Source organism: Pleurodeles waltl, chromosome 4_1, assembly GCF_031143425.1.
Source record: "Pleurodeles waltl isolate 20211129_DDA chromosome 4_1, aPleWal1.hap1.20221129, whole genome shotgun sequence".
Classification (NCBI taxonomy): Eukaryota; Metazoa; Chordata; class Amphibia; order Caudata; family Salamandridae; genus Pleurodeles; species Pleurodeles waltl.
The window spans coordinates 10,413,863-10,432,435 of record NC_090442.1 but is presented as its reverse complement, the minus strand read 5'-3'; the positions used below and the strand labels follow the sequence as shown (position 1 = coordinate 10,432,435).

General features: G+C 47.3%; 1 protein-coding gene across 1 annotated transcript in view; it reads left to right on the top strand.

The window, feature by feature from the left end:
• Positions 1-11,380: 11,380 nt before the first annotated feature.
• Positions 11,381-18,573, top strand: part of LOC138288404 (zinc finger protein 572-like) — a 48,658-nt gene continuing 41,465 nt past the window's right edge. The window contains exon 1 of the mRNA XM_069229963.1: positions 11,381-11,451. Within this exon, the coding sequence (XP_069086064.1) occupies positions 11,381-11,451 (71 nt within the window). The remainder of the gene's footprint in view (positions 11,452-18,573) is intronic.

Here is an 18,573-nt window from a genome sequence, read left to right as displayed (position 1 = left end):
AGGTGTGGGTATTGGAGCCTGTGGTCCCAAGAGCACTCCAAGACAAATGGAGTGGACCCCATCTCATTGTTGAAAAGAAGGGAGAGGTCACCTATTTAGTTGACCTGGGCACTGCCTTAGGGTGCTCCATGTAAATCGCCTAAAACCCTACTATGACAGGGCTGATCTCACCCTGCTCATGGCAACAGATGAAGGGCAGGAAGAAGAGAGTGACCCTCTCCCTGATCTCTTCTCTTCCACAGAACAAGATGCTCTTGTGGAAGGTGTAGTTTTGGCAGACTGGTTGGCAGACTGTCTTACTGCTGAGCAGAAAGACAACTGCATAAATCTCCTAGGTCAGTTTTCTGAACTCTTTTCTACTGTGCCAGGCACCACTTCTTGGTGTAAGCACACTATAGATACTGGAGACAGCATGCCTGTCAAAAGTAAGATCTATAGGCAGCCTGACCATGTCAGGGACTGCATAAAACAGGAAGCTCAGCAAATGCTTGAACTAGTAGTGGTTGAACATTCTGAAAGCCCATGGGCCTCTCCTGTGTTGCTTGTACCAAAGCCTCATTCAAAAGATGGGAAAAGAAAGATGAGGTTTTGTGTAGATTACAGAGGTCTCAACCAGGTAACTAAAACTGATGCTCACCCTATACCCAGGGCAGATGAGCTCATAGATAGATACACTGGCATCTGCCAAGTATCTAAGCACCTTTGATTCGACTGCAGGGTATTGGCAGATCAAGTTATCAGAGGATGCTAAAGCAAAAACTGCATTTTCGACTATTGGAGGGCACTACCAATTCACAGTAATGCCCTATGGTTTGGAAAATGCACCTGCCACTTTTCAGAGGTTGGTGAACACAGTCCTGCAAGGGTTGGAGGTTTTAGTGCAGCATATCTAGATGATATAGCTGTCTTTAGCTCCACCTGGGATGATCACCTGGTCCACCTGTGGAACGTTTTGGAGGCCCTGCAGAAGGCAGGCCTCACTATCAAGGCTTCAAAGTGCCAGATAGGGCAGGGGAACGTGGTTTATCTGGGACACCTGGTAGGTGGAGAACAGATTGCCCCACTTCAGGGGAAAATCCAAACTATCATAGATTGAGTTCCCCCTACAACTCAGACCCAGGTGAGAGCCTTCTTAGGCCTCACTGGGTATTACAGGAGGTTCATTAAGAACTATGGCTCCATTGCAGGCCCACTTAATGACCTCACCTCCAAGAAAATGCCTAAAAAGGTATTGTGGACAGCTAACTGTCAGAAAGCTTTTGAGATGCTGAAACAGACCATGTGCACTGCACCTGTTCTAAAAAGCCCATGTTACTCCAAGAAATTAATTGTTCAAACTGATGCATCTGAATTAGGGGTAGGGGCAGTCTTATCACAACTCAATTCTAAGGGCCAGGATCAACCTGTTGCTTTTATCAGCAGGAGGTTGACCCCTAGAGAAAAGCGTTGGTCTGCCATAGAGAGGGAGGCCTTTGCTGTGGTCTGGGCACTTAAGACGTTGAGGCCATACATGTTTGGCACTCACTTCATTGATCAGACAGACCAAAAACCTCTACTTTGGCTAAAACAAATGAAAGGTGAAAACCTTAAATTGTTGAGGTGGTCCATATCGCTACAGGGAATGGACTATACAGTGGAACATAGACCTGGGAGTACCCACTCCAATGCAGATGGACTCTCCAGATATTTCCACTTAGACAATGAAGACTCTTCAGGTCATGGCTAGTCTTATTGTCCTTCATTTGGGGGGGGTTGTGTAGGAAAGTACCATCTTGCCTGGCATGTTACCCCCATATTTCACTGTATATATGTTGTTTTAGTGTATGTGTAACTGGGTCCCTGCCAGCCAGGGCCCCAGTGCTCGTAAGTGTGCCCTGTATGTGTTCCCTGTGTGATGACTAACTGTCTCACTGAAACTCTGATAACCAGAACCTCAGTGGTTATGCTCTCTCTGCTTTCTAAATTGTCACTAACAGGCTAGTGACCAATTTCACCAATTCACATTGGCATACTGGAACACCCTTATAATTCCCTAGTATATGGTACTGAGGTACCCAGGGTATTGGGGTTCCAGGAGATCCCTATGGGCTGCAGCATTTCTTTTGCCACCCATAGGGAGCTCTGGCAATTCTTACACAGGCCTGCCACTGCAGCCTGAGTGAAATAACGTCCACGTTATTTCACAGCCATTTACCACTGCACTTAAGTAACTTATAAGTCACCTATATGTCTAACCTTCACCTGGTGAAGGTTGGGTGCAAAGTTACTTAGTGTGTGGGCACCCTGGCACTAGCCAAGGTGCCCCCACATCGTTCAGGGCAAAATCCCTGGACTTGTGAGTGCGGGGACACCATTACACGCGTGCACTATACATAGGTCACTACCTATGGATAGCGTCACAATGGTAACTCCGAACATGGCCATGTAAAATGTCTAAGATCATGGAATTGTCACCCCAATGCCATTCTGGCTTTGGGGAGACAATTTAATGATCCCACGAGTCTCTAGCACAGACCCGGGTACTGCCAAACTGCCTTTCCCGGGGTTTCACTGCAGCTGCTGCTGCTGCCAACCCCTCAGACAGGTTTCTGCCCTCCTGGGGTCCAGCCAGGCCTGGACCAGGAAGGCAGAACAAAGGACATCCTCAGAGAGAGGGTGTTACGCCCTCTCCCTTTGGAAAAAGGTGTCAGGGCTGGGGAGGAGTAGCCTCCCCCAGCCTCTGGAAATGCTTTGATGGGCACAGATGGTGCCCATCTCTGCATAAGCCAGTCTGCACCGGTTCAGGGATCCCCAGCCCTGCTCTGGCGCGAAACTGGACAAAGGAAAAGGGAGTGACCACTCCCCTGACCTGCACCTCCCTGGGGAGGTGCCCAGAGCTCCTCCAGCGTGCCCCAGACCTCTGCCATCTTGGATTCAGAGGTGTGCTGGCACACTGGACTGCTGTGAGTGGTCAAGGCCAGCAGGTGACGTCAGAGACTCCTTCTGATAGGCTCTTACCTGTGTTACTAGCCTATCCTCCTTCCTAGGTAGCCAAACCTCCTTTCCTGGCTATTTAGGGTCTCTGCTTTGGGGAATTCTTCAGATACCGAATGCAAGAGCTCACCAGAGTTCCTCTGCATCAATCTCTTCACCTTCTGTCAAAGGATTGACCGCTGACTGCTCAGGACGCCTGCAAAACTGCAACAAAGCAGCAAAGATGACTAATGCAACCTTGTATTGCTGATCCTGCCGCCTTCTCGACTGTTTCCTGGTGGTGCATGCTCTGGGGGTAGCCTGCCTCCTTTCTGCACCAGGAGCTCTGAAGAAATCTCCCGTGGGACGACGGAATCTTCCCCCTGCAACCGCAGGCAACAAAAGACTGCATCACCGGTCCTCTGGGTCCCCTCTCAGCACGACGAGCGTGGTCCCTGGAACTCAGCAACTCTGTCCAAGTGACTCCCACAGTCCAGTGACTCTTCAGTCCAAGTTTGGTGGAGGTAAGTCCTTGCCTCCCCACGCTAGACTGCATTGCTGGGTACCGCGTGATTTGCTGCTGCTCCGGCTCCTGTGCACTCTTCCAGGATTTCCTTCGACACTTTAACCTGCAGTGCACAACCTTCTGAGTTGTCCTCCGGCGTCGTGGGACTCCCTTTTGTGTCTTCGGGTGGACTCCGGTTCATTCCTCTTCCAAGTGCCTGTTCCGGTACTTCTGCGGGTGCTGCCTGCTTCTGTGAGGGCTCCCTGACTTGCTGGGCGCCCCCTCTGTCTCCTCATCCAAGTGGTGACATCCTGGTCCCTCCTGGACTACAGCAGCATCCAAAAACCCTAACCGCGACCCTTGCAGCTAGCAAGGCTTGTTTGCGGTCTTTCTGCGTGGGAACACCTCTGCAAGCTTCTTCACGACGTGGGACATCCATCCTCCAAAGGAGAAGTTTCTAGCCCTCTTCGTTCTTGCAGAATCCACAGCTTCTACCATCCGGTGGCACCTACTTTGCACCCTCAGCTGGCATTTCCTGGGTATCTGCCCACTTTCGACATTGTCGCGACTCTTGGACTTGGTCCCCTTGTTTCACAGGTACTCAGGTTCGGAAATCCACTCTTGTTGCTTTGCTGGTGTTGGTCTTCCTTGCAGAAACCCCCTATCATGGCTGCTGTGCTCTCTGGGGGTTATAGGTGCACTTTACACCTACTTTTCAGGGTCTTGGGGTGGGCTATTTTTCTAACTCTCACTGTTTTCTTACAGTCCCTGCGTCCCTCTACAAGCTCACATAGGTTTGGGGTCCATTCGTGGTTCGCATTCCACTTTTGGAGTATATGGTTTGTGTTGCCCCTATACCTCTGTGCTCCTATTGCAATCTACTGTAACTTTACATTGCTTGCATTACTTCCTTTTGCTATTACCTGTATAATTTTGGTTTGTGTACATATATCTTGTGTATATTTGGCATCCTCATACTGAGGATACTCACTGAGATACTTTTGGCATATTGTCATAAAAATAAAGTACGTTTATTTTTCGTATATCTGTGTATTGTGTTTTCTTATGATATTGTGCATATGACACCAGTGGTATAGTAGGAGCTTTGCATGTCTCCTAGTTCAGCCTAAGCTGCTCTGCTATAGCTAACTTCTATCAGCCTAAGCTGCTAGAAACACCTCTTCTACACTAATAAGGGATAACTGGACCTGGTACAGAGTGTAAGTACCCCTTGGTACCCACTATAAGCCAGGCCAGCCTCCTACAGAAGGGGATACATTTTGTCCTCTGTATACCTTTACACAGACCTTAGGGGATTGTACAGTACAATTGGCTGAGCTGAAAGCTCTGCTGATGGCACTGGAACACACGGATCCGGCACATCCTATGCTGATTGTTTGCGATTCCTATTATTGTGTCCAGTCTTTTAATGAATATCTTCATTATTTGTGCCAGAATGGGTTCAGAGATTCTAAAGGCAACACCATTAAACAAAGATTACCGTGGGGGAAAGTAGCTGACCTGAAAGAGACGCTACTGAATGTCCATGTTGTACATACACTTGGACACCAGTGCGCTGGAATACACGTTGCTGGGAATACGCTGGCTGATGAAGCCGCAAAGTCAGCAGTGGCGGTAGCCACTGTAGCTTCAGTAACTCGTTCGAGTCCTAAACCAGACACAGACATTGGGGCTGCCGTAAAAGCTACGGCTGATGGTACACTCCATCCTAAAGGATTTCCTAACAAATATAATTATCGCATGGGTAGTATGCTGAACGCTGAGGTTAAGATACCAGGTGTAGGCGTGCGAGACATCCCTAATAAAGAGGTAAGACCTCAATTGATTAAAGCAGCGCATTAGGGGGTGGCATCTGCACATGGTGGTGTGGCGGCTACAATTTCAATCTTACAGGCCCGTTATTGGTGGCCAGGTCTCTACAAGGAGACTAAGCAGTATGTCCTTTGTTGTGACATCTGTCAACAAATCAAAGTTTCGATTGCCAAGCGCCCGCTGCAGACACCCCTTTTAATTCCAAACAAACCATTACAGTGTGTGTACTTGGACCACTGTGGTCCCCTATTACCTGATAGTGCATACAAATATATTTTTGTCGCTGTCGATTCATGCTCCAGATTTGTATGGGTGTGGCCACAACTGTCAGCTGACGCTCGGACTGTTATTAAAGATTTGCACATCTTTATTGGTACATATGCAGTTGCGGCTTTCCACTCGGACCAGGGCCCTTCTTTCGCCTCAAGGGCATTCAGGGACGCCATGGCTTCATTGGGGGTCCAGTTCTCGTCTCCATTTCATCCCGAGGGAAATAGTGTTGTGGAGCGATTAAACAGCAATTTAAAGCAATCCTTAACAGCCAGAGTCTTAGGTACGGGCCGTAGTTGGCTTAATCACCTGTATGGAGTCCAGAGAGCACTAAATAACCTGCCTAGAAGGTTCCTGGGGGGTCGTACGTCATATGAGTGCCTGTTCGGAACTCGAATATATGTTCCGTATCTTGATGGTCCTGGCGTGGAGGCAGCAGAAACACCCTTTGACATAAATGAATGTGTCACTGTCTTACAAGAATTGCAACAGTTCTGTGATGATAATTCTTCCAAAAATGCCATCTCCACAGGAATTAAGGATGTGCCTGTAACACCTACCGGATGAATTCCCAGAGTTGGGGATCTTGCACATGAAAAAGTTGCAGTGAAAAAGGAATTTGGCCCTTCTTATCGCGCACCAGTCCCTGTTCTAGGGATACACGGTACCAGAAATGTTATTCTACCACCGCTGGCAGGTGCCAAAGAAAATCATTTTGTCTCCATTGACAATGTCAAACTACACCATGTGGCCGATTCTGCACAACTGACCAAGAGGAACGTCCAGTAGTTCCCGAATCCCTCTCACTGCTGGTGAAGAAGTTCCTCTACAGGTTGTTTACACCAACACCGACACCTCATCGAGCTTGGGGAGGGTGGAAGATGATCTAGCATTAGTTCCACTAATGTCAACTAATTTGGAAACATTTGACCAAGTCAACTCGACTTCAAGCCAAACGGCTGGTGCTGTCTATAGTATGCCACCGCAGGAAACACCAACTCCACCACTGATAACGACTAGCCATTTGCACGAACAGCCTCTGGTTATTTTGCCGACTTCAACGATGATTTCTCAGACTCATTCACCTCTTCGAAAGCTGATTTGTCAAGTGCACGTAAGCTAACAAACTGGCTTAAAGAAACATATTTCATTTTTCCATGGAACTATATATGGCTTTCTCTGACTGTCCTAGCCTTTCTACTTTGTATTGGTTTTGTTATTACCTTTTTCTTGTTAATACATGGTCATTTTTTACCTGAAAGATCGACAGTTGAACTGGTGGAGGAGGTTTTGAAACCACATTTTTCTTCACACAAAATCCGAAGAGACTTCTCCTTTGTGAACATTTCCGCAGTACCAATTCCTGCACCGGAACCAAGTACTGATGATACATGAGCGGCAGGTGCAGTGCACCGGGACACAAGTACTGGTGCTACTTACATGAGCAGCAGGTGCAGTGCACAGGGACACAAGTACTGGCGATGCTAATATGAGCAGTAGGTGCAGTGTACCGAGACACAAGTACTGGTGATACTTACATGAGCAGCAGGTGTAGTGCTCCGGGACACAACTACTGGTGATACATGAGCAGCAGGTGCAGTGCACTGGGACACAAGTACTGGCGATGTTAACATGAGCAGCAGGTGGAGTGCAGCGGGACACAAGTACTGGTGATACATGAGCAGCATGTGCAGTGCACCGGGACATAAGTACTGGTGCTACTTACACGAGCAGCAGGTGAAGTGCACAGGGACACAAGTACTGGTGATGTTAACATGAGCAGCAGGTGCAGTGCACCGGGGCACAAGTACTGGCGATGTTAACATGAGTAGCAGGTACAGTGCGCCGGGACACAAGTACTGGTGATACTTACATGAGCGGCAGGTGCAGCGCACCAGGACACAAGTACAGGTGATACATGAGCAACAGGTGCAGTACATCGGGACACAAGTACTGGTAGCACTTACCTGAGCAGCAGGTGCAGTGCACAGGGAAACAAGTACTGGTGATAGATGAGCAGCATGTGCAGTACACCGGGACACAAGTACTTGTGATACTTACATGAGCAGTAGGTGCAGTGCACAGGGACACAAGTACTGGTGATACTAAGCCGAGCAGCAGGTGCAGCGCACCGAAACCAAGTACTGATGATACGTGAGCGGCAGGTGCAGTACACCGGGGCACAAGTACTGGTGCTACTTACATGAGGAGCAGGTGCAGTATACCGAGACACAAGTAACGGTGATACTTCCATGAGCAGCAGGTGCACTGTGCACCGGGACACAAGTACTGGTGATACTTACATGAGCAGCAGGTGCAGTGCACCAGGACACAAGTACTGGTGATACATGAGCAGCATGTGCAGTGCACTGAGACACATGTACTGGTGATACTTACATGAGCAGCAGGTGCAGTGCACCGGGACACAAGTACTGACAATGTTAACATGAGCAGCAGGTGCAGTGCACCGGGACACAAGTACTGGCGATACACGACAGCAGGTGCAGTGCATCGGGACACATGTGCTGGTGATAATTACATGAGCAGCAGGTGCAGTGCAGCGGGACACAAGTACTGTGAATACATGAGCAGCAGGTGCAGTGCACCGGGACACAATACTGGTGATACATGAGTAGCAGGTGCAGTGCACCGAGACACAAGTACTGATGATGTTAACATGAGCAGCAGGTGCAGTGCACCGGTATACAAGTGCTGGTGATAATTACATGAGCAGCAGGTGCAGCGCACCGGAACCAAGTACTGATGATACATGGGCTGCAGGTGCAGTACACCGGGGCACAAGTAATGGTGCTACTTAAATGAGCAGCAGGTGCATCATACCGAGACACAAGTACCGGTGATACTTCCATGAGCGGCAGGTGCAGTGCACCGGGGCACAAGTACTGGTGATACTTAGGAGTAGGTGCAGTGCACTGAGGCACAAGTACTGGTGCTACTTATATGAGCAGCAGGTGCAGTACACCGGGACACAAGTACTGGTGATACTTGCATGAGGAGTAGGTGCAGTGCACCAGGACACAAGTACTGGTGATACATGAGCAGCAGGTGCAGTGCACTGGGACACAAGTACTGGCGATGTTAACATGAGCAGCAGGTGCAGTGCAGCGGGACACAAGTACTGGTGATACATGAGCAGCATGTGCAGTGCACCGGGACACAAGTACTGGTGCTACTTACATGAGCAGCAGGTGAAGTGCACAGGGACACAAGTACTGGTGATGCTAACACGAGGAGCAGGTGCAGTATACCGAGACACAAGTAACGGTGATACTTCCATGAGCAGCAGGTGCAGTGCACCAGGACACAAGTACTGGCGATGCTAACACTAGCAGTAAGTGCAGTGCACCAGCACACAAGTACTGGTGATACATGAGCAGCATGTGCCGTGCACTGAGACACAAGTACTGGTGATACTTACATTAGCAGCAGGTGCAGTGCACCAGGACACAAGTACTGACAATGTTAACATGAGCAGCAGGTGCAGTGCACCGGGACACAAGTACTGGCGATACACGACGGCAGGTGCAGTGCATCGGGACACATGTGCTGGTGATAATTACATGAGCAGCAGGTGCAGTGCAGCGGGACACAAGTACTGTGAATACATGAGCAGCAGGTGCAGTGCACCGGGACACAATACTGGTGATACATGAGCGGCAGGTGCAGTGCACCGAGACACAAGTACTGATGATGTTAAGATGAGCAGAAGGTGCAGTGCACCGGTATACAAGTGCTGGTGATAATTACATGAGCAGCAGGTGCAGCGCACCGGAACCAAGTACTGATGATACATGGGCTGCAGGTGCAGTACACCGGGGCACAAGTAATGGTGCTACTTAAATGAGCAGCAGGTGCAGCATACCAAGACACAAGTATCGGTGATACTTCCATGAGCGGCATGTGCAGTGCACCGGGGCACAAGTACTGGTGATACTTAGGAGTAGGTGCAGTGCACTGGGGCACAAGTACTGGTGCTACTTATATGAGCAGCAGGTGCAGTACACCGGGACACAAGTACTGGTGATACTTGCATGAGGAGTAGGTGCAGTGCACCAGGACACAAGTACTGGTGATGTTAACATGAGCAGCAGGTGCAGTGCAGCGGGACACAAGTACTGGTGATACATGAGCAGCATGTGCAGTGCACCGGGATACAAGTACTGGTGCTACTTACATGAGCAGCAGGTGAAGTGCACAGGGACACAAGTACTCGTGATGCTAACACGAGCAGTAGGTGCAGTGCACCGGGACACAAATACTGGCGATGTTAACATGAGCAGCAGGTGCAGTGCACCGGGGCACAAGTACTGGCGATGTTAACATGAGTAGCAGGTACAGTGCGCCGGGACACAAGTACTGGTGATACTTACATGAGCGACAGGTGCAGCGCACCAGGACACAAGTACAGGTGATACATGAGCAACAGGTGCAGTACATCGGGACACAAGTACTGGTGGCACTTACCTGAGCAGCAGGTGCAGTGCACAGGGAAACAAGTACTGGTGATAGATGAGCAGCATGTGCAGTACACCGGGACACAAGTACTTGTGATACTTACATGAGCAGTAGGTGCAGTGCACAGGGACACAAGTACTGGTGATACTAAGACGAGCAGCAGGTGCAGCGCACCGAAACCAAGTACTGATGATACGTGAGTGGCAGGTGCAGTACACCGGGGCACAAGTACTGGTGCTACTTACATGAGGAGCAGGTGCAGTATACCGAGACACAAGTAACGGTGATACTTCCATGAGCAGCAGGTGCACTGTGCACCGGGACACAAGTACTGGTGATACTTACATGAGCAGCAGGTGCAGTGCACCAGGACACAAGTACTGGCGATGCTAACACTAGCAGTAGGTGCAGTGCACCAGCACACAAGTACTGGTGATACATGAGCAGCATGTGCAGTGCACTGAGACACAAGTACTGGTGATACTTACATGAGCAGCAGGTGCAGTGCACCGGGACACAAGTACTGACAATGTTAACATGAGCAGCAGGTGCAGTGCACCGGGACACAAGTACTGGCGATACACGACAGCAGGTGCAGTGCATCGGGACACATGTGCTGGTGATAATTACATGAGCAGCAGGTGCAGTGCACCGGGACACAAGTACTGGTGATACATGAGCAGCAGGTGCAGTGCACCAGGACACAATACTGGTGATACATGTGCAGCAGGTGCAGTGCACCGAGACACAAGTACTGATGATGTTAACAGGAGCAGCAGGTGCAGTGCACTGGAACCAAGTACTGGTGATACCATGGAGGGCCTCGGCTGCTCCGGCACCTACTGCGCATGCGCGGGAGAGAAGTGCCGTTTCTGACTGCGCACGCTCGGAAGAGATGTGCCGTGTGCTACTGCGCGAGCCCGGGATAGCTCCTTCGTGCCTTACTGCACATGCCCGGGAGAAAGGTGTCCTGTCTTACCACGCATGGCAAGGAGTGTAGTGTCTAAACTGCGCATCCTCATGAGCTAAGTGCCGTGTCTATAGTACGCATGCCCATTAGATAAGTGGCGTCTGTTTACTGCGTAGGCCCTTGATATTTGTGTGTTTGCAGCGCATGCGTGAGAGATAAATGTACCCGCTGCTAAGATCTTGTGTGCCAGGAGAACGCCGCCGCTGATCCGAAAGTTCTTCTCATAGACAAAATATAAACCTCACCGGAAGTGGCTGGACACTACTGTTGGACACATGCGCAGACTGCCCACAGGCACCAGACGTAAACAGGAACTACTCTCCCACATGCGCAGACTACCCCCATTACCGAGAGGAGACACTACTCTCCCGCACATGCGCAGACTGCCCGAGTCGCCGGAGGACGAAAAGGAGCCTTTGTTTGGGCCTCGTGGGAAACTGAAAAGGTAACAAGGAGCCCGGAATTCTGTTATTTCACCTGCGTTTCATGTAGGAGACACAAACATTAGCCCCCAGCCCCTTACACAGCTTCAGGCCGAGACAGACAGGACTGAAGGGAGCTCTGGGGGTGATGCAGCCGGGGCCCCCCAAAAGAGGCAGAAACTCATTAAAAGGGAAAGAAGCAAAAACCTACACAAATCAAACAATCTGCTCTGCCTCTCACTCACTCTCCTCCTGCACTGTCACTCACTCCCTGCACTCCCTCTCACTCACTCCCTTCCGGCACTGTCACTCAATCCCTACACTCCCTCTCACTCATTCCCCTCCTGCACTGTCACTCACTCCCTGCACCCCCTCTCACTCACTCCCCTCCTGCACTGTCACTCACTCCCTACACTCCCTCTCACTCACTCCCTTCCTGCACCTCCACTCACTCCCTACACTCCCTCTCACTCACTCCCCTGCTGCACTGTCACTCACTCTCACTCACTCCCCTCCTGCACCTCCACTCACTCCCTCCACTACCTCACTCACTCCCCTCCTGCACTGTCACTCACTCCCTGCACTCCCTCTCACTCACTCCCTTCCTGCATTGTCACTCCCTCTCACTCACTGTTTGCACTGCCTCTCACTCCCTTCCTGTACTGTCAATCACTCACTGCACCTCCATTCACTTCTTGCACTGCCTCTCACCCACTCCCCTCCTGCACTGCCACTCACTCCCTGCACTCCCTCTCACTCACTATTCCATTGCCCCTCACTCACTCCCTGCACCTCCACTCACCCTCTGCACTGCCTCACACTCACTGTTTGCACTTCCTCTCACTCCCTCCCTCTCACTCATTATTTCCATTGCGACTCACTCCCTTCCTGAACTGTCACTCCCTCCCTCTCACTCACTGTTTGCACTGCCTCTCACTCACTTCCTTACTGCACCGTCACTCACTCCCTGCACTGCCTCTCACTCATTGTTTGCACTGCCTCTCACTCACTCCCTTCCAGCACTGTCACTCACTCCCTGCACTGCCTCTGACTCACTCACTCATGCACCTCCACTCACTCCCTTCACTGCCTCACACTCACTCCCCTCCTGCACTGTCCTTCACTCCCTGCACTGCCTGTCGCTCACTTCCTGCACTGTCACTGACTCCCTGCACTGCCTCACTCATTGTTTGCACTGCCTCACACTCACTCCCCTCCTGCACTGTCCTTCACTCCCTGCACTGCCTGTCGCTCACTTCCTGCACTGTCACTTACTCCCTGCACTACCTCTCACTCATTGTTTGCACTGCCTCTGACTCACTCCCTTCCTTCACTGTCACTCACTCCCCGCCTCTTAACCTCTTCCTGCAGTGCCACTGAAACCTCTTCCTTAGAGGAAGAATTCCTATTCTGTCCCCCATGATCTCCATGGATGCTTGTAGTGCTTTGTTTATCCCACTATGTTACTCATTTATGTACATAGTTTGATGTGCTCCCAAATTGTTTGCAGTGCCTCTCACTCACTGCCTGCACTGCCTCACTCATTGTTTGCACTGCCTCTCACTCACTCCCTTCCTTCACTGTCACTCACTCCCCGCCTCTTAGCCTCTTCCTGCAGTGCCACTGAAACCTCTTCCTTAGAGGAAGAATTCCTATTCTGTCCCCCATGATCTCCATGGATGCTTGTAGTGCTTTGTTTATCCCACTATGTTACTCATTTATGTACATAGTTTGATGTGCTCCCAAATTGATCTTCCTGTGTCGTTATCTTAGGCCTCCCTAGAGACAACTTGCTGTTCTTGTGAACTTCAGGTATAAGGTAAAACAGACAGTTTCGGTTAATATGTCTTCAGGAATCTGAGTTCATCATAGCTAATGTGTCCTTGATCTCTTCATTCCACTAAATCATTAGGGAAATCTTGTTTTTCCTTCAGATAATATGCCTTCGCATCTTTTTTATAGCACTCAGTATTTGAAAGTTGACTATATGATTCCTGCATATACAGCTCAGTTGGCTGTAGCACTGCATTGCCACCTTTGTCATGCACCTATGACACAATCTTTGTTATCTATCAATTTAGTGCTGGTCTGTTTATGATTACCCACGGCACTGTTGAGATGTGGCCAATCTCTTCCTGGTTGTTTTTATTTGCAAACTGCAAAGTTCTCTAATCACTGTTTCTTAAAACACATCTATGCTATCGGGTGAAATAATGAGTACAAAGAGTGGTCCAGTGTTTTGCTTTTCACTAATGACCGAGCTGACAGAAATCGCTGAAATGCACTTCTCAGTTCAAAGAATACATTTGTTATTTCACCACGAGGTTCCTAAAAGGAGATTAGCATGTTGAAAGCACACGTTTAAAAGTAGTCACAGCAATGAAAGGAAAATATACCAAAATGATTCTCCACTGCACTATACATAGCAAATATATGTAATGCAAAGCAAATAATGAATTAAAAATGCATCACCGTAGGGCCTGCCAGATTATTCATCTTTCTCATGCCAGCAAGACAATGACCCCGTTTGACTGAGAAAGAGATCTGTACCCTCACGGGAAAGATATCAGGTATCTGACGTCTAGAATCCTGATTGAGGCTACTCACACTCTCACTATCGCACTGGGTCTTTTTATATCTTAAAAAACAAAAGGAGCTTTCTAGAAAACCCCCTCATTTCGCAATCGAAACATGCTGGCTCGTTTAGGTCAGAGTTTAAAGAAACAGGTTAGAACTGGCCAGTTTCCCAAGGTGTCTCTCCCAAGCCAAAGCTGTTCCCTGCTGTACCATAAACATCAGTCTAGTACATCCTTAGCATGCTAACTGACTAACTCCTCCATATTATGTACTAGCTCTTCGGTGAGAAAGAGAACAAAAACAAGACAGAATGCACAGTTTACAATGTAGAAAATAATGGGCAGCTTTAACATGGTAGTGTCTAATGCTACGATAAAGTCAATAGGCAGAATGAATCTAAAGCTAAACTGAATACAAAATGTAGTCTGCAACTGGTGAACACTGGACAGCTAATCCAGGTGCAAAGTGATGCTACAAAGTCAGTGGTCAAAACACACATTTCACTATATTACGCCCTCTGATCAATGACTTTGTGTAAAGGACAGATTGAAAATCAATTTCTCTCTTTTTTTCCTCTTAAATTGTTTTTTTACAACCCATTGTACACAGCAACATAATGAAATGACAAAAGCAATCACTATAAAGAAATGGAAGTGGATTAATGTATTGATCTTATAACCAGTTAAACCAGACACACCTACAAGGAAAAGACTGAAGCTTATATATTCTGATTGGGATAATAACTGATTGAATAGTGTCTCTAGGATAGCAAGTTGGTTTAGAATAAGATAGAAACATCATGAGTTCTAATCATGTAAAGGTACACGGTACACCTGTAAGGTTTGCTGGAATATAAGTGTTCCCATACGAGAATAGTCAGCCAACTGGCAACTTAAACGTGCTTAATGAGACTGGCAGCAGTCATCAGATGGGTTAGTTTGAAAAAAAAATGTAATCAAACAGGTTAACAGAACATCCATGGTACTCTGCATTGTTCCCATGCAGAACTTTGATCTGAGAAGCACAATTAGCACTAAATGGATCCATAGGTTTTGTACTTTAAAAGCAGCAGGAGAGTTGCAGAAAAGTGAACAATCAGGTTCAAGTTGGGGGTGCGGTCCCTCCCTGACCCCACACGCAAACGCCCAAAGGGAGACCACACAGCACACTCATGGTCAGTGGCAAGTCGTAGTAAGATCTGTAAAAGAAACAAGTATGATTTTTCTTGCAAATAACAATTGTCATCTGAAAAGTGCTCCCATTTTTCCTTTCCTTGTTTTATTATCAGCAGGACGTTATTAAGGCCCTTGGCTATAATTTCTGCAGATTCTGGAGGGCCATTTGAGATTCAACCCACACTTTAGCACTGAGGTTTTTATCTGCTGAACTTCCCTTTCCTCGCACTGTCAGAAGGGCTGGGGCAGTCCCCTTCATCACCAATCCTCCATACACTGCACTTATGACAAGTTGGGCAATTCTCTCTCCAATCTTTATTAATAAATCAGCTTCTCCATTATTTAACAGAATAGGTTTGATTTCTATCTGTCCTGGTAACTTTCCTCTCCCCAATTGACCTTTGACTGTTGGTGGGACAGATCTCTGTTGTGTGTGCTGACAAATAGGACATTGCACAATCACAGTTTTTATCAAATCTAGGGGAATGTGCATCCCTCTCATCTCTTCTCCCCTGTAAGTGGCTTTTTCTCCCAGGTGTCCAAATTTCTGGTGCGCCCATTTAGCCATCCCCACCAAGTCAGAATTCTGGGTTGCCACACCTGCTTCTGAAATTTTGGCTTTGTCGTCTGCAAGGGAATTGAACCAGTGTTCTAGTGAGTCAGTGGGACAATGAGCATCTATGACTTTATTCTGTTCTAACATTTCCAAAATTTCTTGCCACAACTCTTTGCTCCACACCTCCTTTGAATGAATGAACCAGTTATGTGCATGCCATGTGGGAAGCCAAATGGCTTTTCCATTGGCAGTGGACCAAGAATCAGTGTAAACATGACAAGTCCCAAGTAGCTCTTGCTTTATAGCTTGAGACACTGCATACAACTCTGCATATTGGCTACTTTTTCCTTCTCCTGTGGTGGTCAACAACTTTTCATTAACTGGATTGTATAACACTGCTTTTCAAGGTCTTTTGGTACCCACGTATTTGAATTAACTATTAGTGAACCAAGCATGCTTCCTATCCTTAGAGGACACAAATTCAAATGGCACACCCCATTTCACTGGTGACTCTTTTACCTGTGGTACCTCCTGCACCCTCTACTCATCCTGTACAGGGGCTTGTGACACCTGTTCATGTAGGGCTGCAGTGCCTGCCGGACCTACTTAAGCCTGTCTTGTATGTACCATTTCCAGCATATGATACTAGCCTCTTGTGCATGTCCTGTACGGTGAGATTTAGGTGAACTCATCACCCACTTCATAATTGGTATTTCAGGTCTCATAATTACATTATGACCTAGTGTTATTTGCTCAGTATCCACTGGAGCCCAATAACAGGCCAAAGGCTGTTTTCCAAAGGAGTATAGCGCTCCCCAGAGTCAGGTAGTTTTCTAGTCCAGAATCCTAGGGGCACCCTCGGCCCCCATTTAACTGCTACATATTCCAGTTTGCATATTGTCCCTGAACAGTTACATGCAACTCAATGTCTCCCTCTTGCACTGGCCACAAGTCTAAAGTAAGTTGAATTATTTCATTTGTCAAATCAGAAGCATACTGCTGCTCTTCACCCCATTCAAACTCATGTTTTTTTCCTGGTGACTTTTTTACCAAAGGGTTAAGATTTTACTCTGATGAGGGTCATACTGTTTCCAAAAATCAAACAATCTCATGAAACTCTGTGTCTCTTGTTTAGTGCGAGGAGTAGCAAAATCTTTTGTTTTACCTGTAACAACATCTCTACGTTCTGGATTCCACTGAATTCCTCAAAACTGCACATTTTGCAACACCCCCTACGTCTTGTCTGAATTAATTGTACACATCGTACTCTGCAAAAGTTGTCTGAATATACCGGTAACATTGTCAACTTCTTGCTGTGTATAATCTTTTAAAGAATGCATTTAAACTCCTGCCGACAACTGTGGGCTACTCTCCGCACAAATTACGTTCTGCTCATGCAGCTCATTCTGGCCCCCACCTTTTTTAACCTCCTCATTACAAGAATATGAAAAGTCAGATTCCCCTGTAACAGCTTGGCAGTTTTTAGCTTTATCTTGTAATAACGTGTTCTGGCTAAATTGCTCTCTTAATTTCTTATTTTGATATTCTAACTGTTTACATCTCATGCATTTTTCTATAAGCAGACAAAAGTATCCAAACCCTCCTGTCAAGAACAAAAGGGATATCATGCCATTCAAAAAGCACCTTTTCTAAACATGTAAACACATTTAATAAGTTTGTTTTATCCAAGCACCCATCCCAAAATTTAGAAAATCCTGATAAGCGAGAAAACACATTTGCCAAGGCATTTTAATTTCACATGCATTTTCAAACATGGTTTGCGGTGCGTCCTTTAACTCTCTGAATAAAAACATATTTACACTTTTAAATTGTGCACTTCTAACCTCTGTTTTTAAACTGTCCGATCTACGCCAAAATGTTCTGCTTTTCACTAATGACCGAGCTAACAAAAATCTCTGGAATGCACTTCTTAGTTCAAAGAAGACATTTATTATTTCACCACAAGGTTCCTAATAGGAGATTAGTATGTTAAAAGCACACGTTTAAAAATAGTCACAGCAATGAAAGGAAAATATACCAAAATGATTCTCCACTGCAATATGCATAGCAAATACATGTAATGCAAAGCAAATAATGAATTAAAAATGCATCACCGTAGGGCCTGCCAGATTCTTCATTTTCTCATGACAGCAAGACTATGACCCTGTTCGACTGCGAAAGAGATCTCTAACCTCACGGGAAAAATATCAGGCATCCGACATCTAGAATCCTGATTGAGGCCACTCACCCTCTCACTGTCGCAGTGGGTCTTTTTAGATCTTAAAAAAACCTTCTCATTTCGTAATTCAAACATGCTGGCTAGTTTAGGTCAGGGTTGAAAGAAACAGGTTGGAACTGGTCAGTTTCCCAAGGTGTCTCTCCCAAGCCTAAGCCGTTCCCTGCTGTACCAAAAACATCAGTCTAATACATCCTTATCATGCTGACTGACTAACTCCTCCTTATTATGTACTAGCTCTTCGGTGAAAAAGAGCACGAAAACAAGACAGATTGCACAGTTTACAATGTGGAAAATCACGGGCAGCTTTAACATGGCAGTGTCTAATGCTACGATAAAGTCAATAGGCAGAATGAATCTAAAGCTAAACTGAATACAAAATGTAGTCTGTAACTGGTGAACACTGGACAGCTAATCCAGGTGCAAAGTGGTGCAACACAAGGTCAGTGGTCTAAACACACATTTCACTACATCCAGGTCTAAATGTGGTACCTCCTTCTTCAGTAATTTATATAGTCTCATTCTGACTATCATTTTTTCAGTAACACTCCCAGTGCTGCTTGCACTTTTATTCTCCAGTTCCAATAATTCTTTCATTACG